Below are 8,829 nucleotides of genomic sequence, written 5' to 3' on the forward strand. Positions count from 1 at the left end.
AGTATATGAACAAGTGCGTGGGTGATCGGTATGCACAACAATCGACTTTTGCATATTCTGATTCGGATCAGGTTCCTTTCCTAATTTAAGGATGAAGATCCTTATGATGAAGGGATTTAGGTTGTTGGACGAAAATCTATCGGTTATAATTATTATAATTTTAAAAGAGCTTCTTGTTTGTAACCGTTAAATTTTCATCCAACGGTCCACATCCTTTGATCATGAAGATCATTAGATTAGGAGAGAATCCTGGTCCTTCTGATTCTATAATATTTTTCATCTTTTTGTTTGGAATATTCCTCTTGTCATCGGCGCTTATCCTGTAGCCAGCTCTGCCCTCTATTTCAACCCAGTTGTAAGCTAGCTTGTCATTACTCACGATCTCTCTCTCACTCTCGCTCTCACTCAAACTCTGAAACACAGAATCCATGGAAGGTCGGAGATTCCTGCGTTTTTTCTCCCTTTCCCTCTGCATAGGCCTAGTCCTCCTCTTCACTTGGTTCCACCTCCCTTACGCGCCGCCTTACGTCTCCGACCTCCTCGACTGCACAACAAACTCCGCCTGGTGCTCCTCCAAAAACCGCATCCAATCCAAACCCCCTATCCCAACGCGCCGCCTCAAAGACCACAGCTCCGACACCCCCCACCACCCTCTCGACCCCCTCACCATCCAAGAACTCAACTTCGTCCGCACCATCCTCAACTCCCACGCGCTCTTCAACTCCACCTCCGCCTACGCGCTCCACTCCGTCGAGCTCCAGGAGCCCGACAAGTCCCTCGTCCTCGGATGGAAGCACGGCGACCCTCTCTTCCCCAGAAAGGCTTCTATCGTCGCACGTGTCGACAGCAAGTCGCTCGTGCTAACCGTTGACCTGACCACGTCCGAGGTGACCGTTCACGAGACCGGCTCCCACTACGGTTACCCGACGATGACGCTGGAGGAGCTGACCGCTGCCACGTTCAGCCCCCTCAAGAACGCTGATTTCAACCGTACGATCGTCGAGCGCGGGGTCGATCTGGCGGACCTGAGGTGTCTCCCGCTTTCCACGGGGTGGTACGGCGGGGCGGACGAGAACAGGAGGTTGATTAAGGTGCAGTGCTACTCCACCAAAGATACTGTGAACTTCTACATGCGTCCGATCGAAGGGTTAACTGTTCTCGTTGACTTGGACACCAAACAAGTGGTGGAGATTTCGGATAAGGGCAGGAGCATCCCCATACCAAAGGCCGCCAATACAGATTATAGGTACTCAGCCCAAAGGTCCAATCAAGTGAAAAAGCCGATCAAGCCCATATCTATAGAACAGCCGGATGGCCCGAGTTTTACGGTAGAAAATGATCATTTGGTCAAATGGGCAAATTGGGAATTTCACTTGAAGCCTGACGCCAGGGCGGGCGTCATCGTATCCCGGGCCAAAGTCTGGGACCCGGATACCGGGGAGCTGAGGGATGTGATGTACAAAGGGTTTACGTCAGAGTTGTTTGTGCCTTACATGGACCCCACCGATGCGTGGTACTTTAAGACCTATATGGATGCCGGTGAATACGGGTTCGGGTTACAGGCAATGCCTCTGGAGCCGCTTAACGATTGTCCGCGTAACGCCTACTATATGGATGCTGTGTTTGCGGCAGCTGATGGAAAACCATACGTCCGATCAAACATGGTTTGCATATTCGAGAGCTATACGGGCGATATCGGGTGGCGGCACACAGAGTGTCCGATAACGGGCATGGAGGTAAGGAACTTAATGTTACATGTATCGTATTTATTAGTTTTATGTTACATTATTAATATTTTGAATAGAATTAAGTAAGACTCATCTACACGAGCAATTTCATTTCTATTAAACAAAATATTTAGTATATTATGATGTTTTTAGCAAGTGCATCAGTTTTATGCAAGTAAATAGCATTAGCGATGATAATACATAATTAGTACAAAAATAATGCGTTGTTACAGGTTAGGGAAGTGAGGCCAAAGGTGACATTGGTAGTTAGAATGGCAGCATCAGTCGCTAACTATGATTATATCATCGACTGGGAGTTCCAAACAGACGGACTAATCAGAGTTAAGGTTAGTGGTGATTACTTCTCCTATAATTACAATCATTTTTGCATTTTATGTTTCCTTTTGAGTTTGATTAAAATCCTGATATATATATATATATGTTCTCTTAGAGTGTAATTAGGATTAATAGTGCATGGTGTATCACCAGATTGATTGTGGTTATTTCTACTTTATGAGTCTCACAAGCATGAATATCTCTGATTGTGGTCGTTTATTTATGAATCTTACAAGCTTGAATAAATAGAAATGGCCGAGAGACTAATCCTATGATTTATTGTATTTTTATGGAAATTCACCATAATATTTTGTATTTTAAGATTGTTAATACTACATATAATACGTGTGTGCAACAAACATATAGGTTGGACTTAGTGGCATTTTGATGGTGAAAGGCACCTCCTATGAGAACATGAACCAAGTCTCATCTAGCCAAGAGAATCTCTATGGCACCCTCTTGTCGGAGAACGTTATTGGCGTTATTCACGATCATTACGTCACATTTCATCTTGATATGGACGTGGACGGCTCAGATAACTCCTTTATGAAGGTGAATCTCCAAAGGCAGTCTAACTCCCCAACTGAATCACCCAGGAAAAGCTACTTGAAAGCTACTAAAACCGTTGCCAAAACTGAGAAAGATGCACAGATTAAGCTCAAACTGTACGACCCGTCCGAATTCCACATGATCAACCCGTCGAAAAAGACACGGGTTGGAAACCCTGTAGGGTACAAGTTGGTTCCCGGTGGCACTGCTGCTAGCTTGCTTGATCTTGACGATCCTCCCCAAAGGAGAGGTGCTTTTACAAACAATCAAATTTGGGTTACCCCATACAATAGGAGTGAACAATGGGCTGGTGGGTTGTTTGTAGACCAAAGCACGGGCGAAGATACTCTTGCCGTGTGGTCTAACAGGTACGTACATACTACTGTTAGGTCATTTATTTGCATTGAATTTACTGATCACATGTACACAATGTTGATACAATTCAATTTATTTTGATATTGTAGGGACCGACCAATCGAGAACAAGGATATTGTGGTTTGGTACACATTAGGGTTTCATCACATACCCTGTCAAGAAGACTTCCCTATAATGCCAACTGTGTCATCTAGCTTCGATATCAAACCTGTCAATTTCTTTGAGAGTAACCCCATACTTCGGACTCCTCCTAATGTTGCCACAGATCTACCCGTTTGCACGGCTGCTGCTTCAGCTTAATTAAGGCAGAGCGCATTCCACATGAAATCCATTGCTTTAACCTCAAAGATGTATTTATAATGAGTTTCTTATAAAAAGTTTCCTCCATATGTGCCTACTTTGGGGTTTTCTATGAAATTAGCTTTGATGTATATAAGTATGTAACAACTTACAAGTCGTACAAAAGCGACGTGACCCGAAAATAAAAGAAATTAGTGGAATGATCTTGCATTGTATATGTATTGTTCAATTCCAGTATGTAATTTGTGGTGATGGTGGTGGAACATATGCCTAAAAGTTTATCAATTTGATTAGCTTTAGCTTGTGTGACAATGAACTCGTGAAATCTGATGACTTAGAGATTTCTAAAAGCACTTTAATTACACTAATTATAGTTCGTCAAAGATTCATGAAAACGAAACAAATATGTATAATCCATTACATTTTGTCATTGTTGTTGCGTAACTGAGAAGTATGCCGCCTTTGGGTGGCGACGTGGTGGAATAAAATGGACAGACCGGCTGTTTCGGCAGGTTAACATGATGGTGATGACCTAGGGTTGTCTAAATGGTACCATCATTTCTATGTATGCCTACCTCCATACTTGATTTTTCTAGTGGTATCATATACCTACTTGGACAAGGTCTCAAGTTCTAAATTTCCAAATATATCTCAAGTTTTATATTTTCTAATAATGCGATCGATTTGTCAGAAATTCAAAGAGACGAATCATTTGATCCATTCCTAACCACACTAATATTATGGTGTTGAATTTTATCACAAAATGTATCGATGTTATTAACAGTGGAATCATAAACTTGTATATCGCTTTTTATTTTCTTAATTCCCCAATGTGGAACTTATATTCAACATTGATATGCCTATATATACACAATATATATTATAAAGTAGTACGTGATCGACTAAGATATACCAACATCACTGTTGCATGAAAATTCTTCTGTAAGAGTAGAGCTCCAACCTTTTTTATGTGATACGACTTTTGTAGAATTCATAGACTTTTATTGAAATCCACACTTTTTCTTGATAAACTCCTATATATTTTTGAGAGTTTAATGCTCGCCTTTTTTTTAGAGGTCAAGAGAATTTAACAAACTTTGTAATAATTATTCCTCTTTTTTGGTTAAGAAACCAATTAGGAGTAAGTAATGTTACACTTATGTAATTTACTTTTTCCTGATATGACCAAAATTGTTAGACATATGAAAGAATCCTTAACCCAAAAACATTATATCTTTTTATTCCAAATTCTTGTAAATTGTGTGTTTCTAACATCGTGCTAGAGTGGTGGAGGAGTGGGGGTGGAGTGGGGATGGGGTGGGGGTAGTGGTGGTGGTAATGGGCGTATAAGAGGGAAGTAAAGGTGGCTATCACGATGATGGCAGTGTCAATAGACATAGGTGGGGGTGGCGACGATAAAGTGGTCGTAGAAGGTTATGATGATGATGGTTGTGACAATGTAGTGGTAGTAGAGGTAGTGGAGGGAGTGGTGGTGGCGGGCAAGTGAACATGGTATTATTTCAAGTGGCGATCATGTTGGTTGTATCGGTGGAGGCATAAATATGGTCCTAGGAGCATGTGACACGGTGATGATTGTATGACAAGGTGCTAGTAGAAGAAGTGAGATGATTGTGACGGTAGCGGCATCAATGGTGATGACATGGTGTTGCGGAAGTGGAGATATTTGATTCTTATTGCATCATGGCGGGTGGTGAAGTAATCATTAGAAGTAATAAAACAAAATCCATAAAAAATTTAGGAGGAGAGGTTGGATTTATTATGACAACAAGTATACCATAAAACACATCAAAGTCTCTGAAAGTCCATGACTTTTTTAAAATGGAAAACTAATGAAAAGTCCGAAAAAATTTATTTTTAATGAAAAATGACAAATAAATGTGTAATGAATAGTACCAACTAAAGGTAAAAATGTGGTTTTTCTTTAAAAGTGAAGGGTTTCGTTAAAACTCCCTTTTTAAAATCCTTTAAAATGAATGAAATATTGTACATCTAGACTTTTGTAGGCTGGTAAAAAAGTCATAATATAATACTACAAGATTTTTGTAGACTTTTTAAAAGTTGTAAAAAATCTTTATTCAATACAGGGTGACTTGTATAGTCTCCAACAAAACCAAGATTGAATACACTTGAATTTAAAGCCTAGTTTGGCATGTCATATTAAGCACCGGATATGATTAATAATACAGTAGCCATTGTTTGGTGTACTCTCATGCTAAATAAGCACTGCTTAATTATACCATCCATCAAATTTAGTACGGCTGACACTGAACAATTATTACAACCCAAAAGCTTGGTATTATTAATCGCTTCCTGTTTCGTCACATTTCAGCCATCGACGTCAAAGTACGACGATGTGGACGAAGAGGTAGTTGAGATCAAGAAGCCCAATCGATCGTCAACAACAACAAGCTTTGCAGCTCAATCATCTTCCGTTGCCAACAGCGTTGGATCCAGCTCCTACGGTTCCGGTTAACTCGGACAATGCCACGAATTGATTTCTTTTCTTCATCAATTTGAATCTTCAATTTAATCAGTAGTTGTTTTGGTTGGTGAATCGATGTGGGTTTTGGGTGATTGAAGAAATGAGGAAGTGGGTTCGTATGGGTGGGTGGAATTTGAAGCGTGGGTAAGATGGTGAAGAAAGGAAGACACGCTGGGAAGAGACCTGGGTTTTTCACATTCCCTTTTTTCTAATTTTTTTTTTTTTTAATTTTGTCTTAATGATATTTAATTACTTTTTTTTTCCTTCTGTTTTTCTCCCTTTTTTCATTTTAACAACAATTATTATGTGATTTAAAAAAAATAATTATAGTCCAACGTATTATCCGATGGACAACCCGACTAATTTAGTCAGTATTAGACTATTTGTCCTATCCGATTGAAATAGTCTGTACAGTCCGAGTTGCCAAACGAGGCTTAAGAGTCATATAGAATACACTCCCTTAAACTTAAAGCTCCCATTTCTTTTTTCTAGTTATTGATAACATCAAAGATACTAATTTCAGTGGTATCATTTGAGTAGAAATAAATTAAGCATGTTTTGCCGCTTAGTACAATAGCCCAGTGGTATTTCTCTTCACTTGTTAGTGAGAGGTCTTAGATTCGATTATCGCTAAAGATAAATTTGAATCACATTATTACTAGTCCACTGTGAAGATAATATCGTTTGTTTAAAAATAAAAAATAAAAAAATAATGCCGCCCGTCGACTAACAATATTTTTACCCTAATCATGCTACATCTATTTTTATACAAACCAACAAATAGATTCATTGAACAACATTCAAGTTACCTCCAAATCCTAATGTTAACCTTTTTACTGAAACAATTTATTCAAAATCGTCTTCATAGGGGCATCGACTAATTCTATTCAAGAAGATTCTTGATATTCATTCCATGTAACTTAGCTTTCCCGAGTTTCACTGGGGATTAGTCCTACCCTTAGGACTTGAGCAATTTGAAATATCATTTTTCATCACTTTAACAAAGAAGATAAATAAAACAAGTCAAATCCGGAAATGCTTGAGAAAAGAAAATCGTAGAAAGAGGAACATAAGCTTGAGGCTTTCAAAACAAATGCTCTTATACCTAGGAATTTCTAGGAACAAAAGTTTGGTATAAATTCATAATTGATATACCGATATCTCACAAGAGAACATTATCGTAAACATGCAGCTTTTGAGAAATATTTTTTGGCTTAAGTTGGTATTAATTATTACAAGTGAAGTATTTTTAAGGAATTTGATTGCAACATTGTTATACTCATAGAGTGTTGGATCTGATAACCTTGGAGTTGGGATGGCAACCAAAGGAAGCTTGTTCTTCAACACAATCCCAAACTTCTTAGAAAGATCCAACTTCTCTCCCTCTGGCAATTTCCAGTCGAAAGAATGCAAAAGTGTATCAAGTGAATGCATCACCATGCTCTCAGCCATTGCAATCCCAACACATATTCTTCTGCCTGAACCAAATGGAAATTTGTTGAAGTCCTTCCCACTATAGTCCCATTTGATGTCCAAGAAACTCTCCAAATTGAACTCCAACGGGTTTCCCAAATCGAAGGGCCTCTGAGTATGGCCCAAACATTGATGAAAATCTAAGATCCTTTCAGAATGGTGTAGCCTCCCACAATGCATGTTTCACTTGGGCAATAAAGAGACCAACAGAGGCAGGGCTAGGTGCAAGCGCAAAGTTTCTTTCATCACAGCTTGTAAGTATGGCAATTTGTCGATGTGGGATTCTTCTACAATGTTGTGTTTTCCAATTACATCTTCTAACTCTTGCTTGGCTTTTTCCATCATCTCTGGTTTGTTCAAGATTTCAGTCAGTGCAAACTCAGTTGTGTTGGAGGAAGTGTCAGTCCCCCCTTCCACCACCATATCCTGTCCACAAAAAATTGTGTTACTGTACTAATTGGCTCTCAGGAAACAAGGGAAAATAAATGCTCGTGTGGAAAGTAACTTCCATACATGTAGGGCTGAAAACTCTAAACTTGAAACCTAAAATCTAAGCGATTAGCTGCCAATGTAAGGCTAAAAACTTAACGTAGATTGTAAAACAATCAACCATGTCAATAGGTGAGATTAAATTTGAGATTGTCTCAATGCATAATGTTTCAAGGGAAGACATAACCAAATGCACACAAAAACATTGAATGAAAACTTACGAATTTGGAGGTTAAACTATTGGACAGTCTTGCTACTTAGTACCACGGTCTAATAGTATTCCTCTTCACTTGTAAGTGATAAGTTTTAGGTTCGATTCTCGCCAAAAGCGAATTTGAACCACGTTATCGTTAGCCCATTGTGAGAGTAAGCACACTCATTTTCCCTTTAATGTAGATATTAATAATATCATTTGTTAAAAAAAAAAAAAAAAAAAAAACACTATTGGATGGTCTTCAAATTTCCATTTTCTTTTTAAACTCGGGTATACAGAACTCGAATTTATCCACAAACTTGTCATGTACATACCTTTTTGAAAAGAAGAAATCATGATGTAGGAAAAAATAAACGGATGAGATGAAAGATGAGCTTCGAAGGGACAGCGACATTGTAAATCCAAACATGAAAATAGTGCAGACAACAAAACCATGGAGACTCTCATGGACCACATGCACTTAATTGGGTAGCCACAAACGTTCATTTAGAAAATGATAGTGGATCATATGCAGTTAATTGGGTAGGCGTAAACTTCCAATTTGAAAATGATTACCGTATCGGCTTTGTTTTGGTTTTCACTTTGTTTGCATTTTCACTTTGTTTGCATATTTGTTTCATAGTTACAAACCAAAATCTAAAAGTTATATTTTTTGAGTTTTCAAACTTTACCTTTCAATTTTTAATTAATAATTGTTGGTGCATTTTTTGTTTTTTTTTTCTTCAACAAATATTAGTATCTACAGTACGGGGGTGTGGGAGTAAAGCTAATATTTACAATGAGCTTGCCATACTAATGTAGTTTCTCACGTACAAGTAAGGAGGAATATTACTAAATCGTAGTACTAAATAGCTTGTTGGTGC

The 8,829-nt window shown here is 38.7% G+C and overlaps 1 protein-coding gene and 1 pseudogene across 1 annotated transcript; one reads left to right on the plus strand and one right to left on the minus strand.

Annotated features, from left to right (window-relative positions):
- The first annotated feature begins 235 nt into the window (after positions 1–235).
- Positions 236–3,603, plus strand: LOC137730817 (amine oxidase [copper-containing] gamma 2-like). The gene is made up of 4 exons (XM_068469803.1): positions 236–1,736; positions 1,961–2,074; positions 2,430–2,980; positions 3,077–3,603. The coding sequence occupies exons 1-4, from the start codon at positions 429–431 to the stop codon at positions 3,285–3,287; spliced, it is 2,184 nt and encodes a 727-aa protein (XP_068325904.1). The 5' UTR covers positions 236–428; the 3' UTR covers positions 3,288–3,603.
- A 3,327-nt stretch (positions 3,604–6,930) lies between these two features.
- On the minus strand, positions 6,931–7,686 carry LOC137742570 (flavonoid 3',5'-hydroxylase CYP75B138-like; annotated as a pseudogene).
- Between the last annotated feature and the right edge of the window lie 1,143 nt (positions 7,687–8,829).

The sequence above is a fragment of the Pyrus communis genome, chromosome 1, assembly GCF_963583255.1.
Source record: "Pyrus communis chromosome 1, drPyrComm1.1, whole genome shotgun sequence".
NCBI lineage: Eukaryota > Viridiplantae > Streptophyta > Magnoliopsida > Rosales > Rosaceae > Pyrus > Pyrus communis.

Excerpts from the sequence above, each read along its gene's own strand:
- LOC137730817 (XM_068469803.1), top strand. The coding sequence starts at position 429 with ATGGAAGGTCGGAGATTCCTGCGTTTTTTCTCCCTTTCCCTCTGCATA. Across the intron at positions 1,737-1,960 it reads GTCCGATAACGGGCATGGAG|GTTAGGGAAGTGAGGCCAAA; the intron begins GTAAGGAACTTA and ends GCGTTGTTACAG. Across the intron at positions 2,981-3,076 it reads CTTGCCGTGTGGTCTAACAG|GGACCGACCAATCGAGAACA; the intron begins GTACGTACATAC and ends TTGATATTGTAG.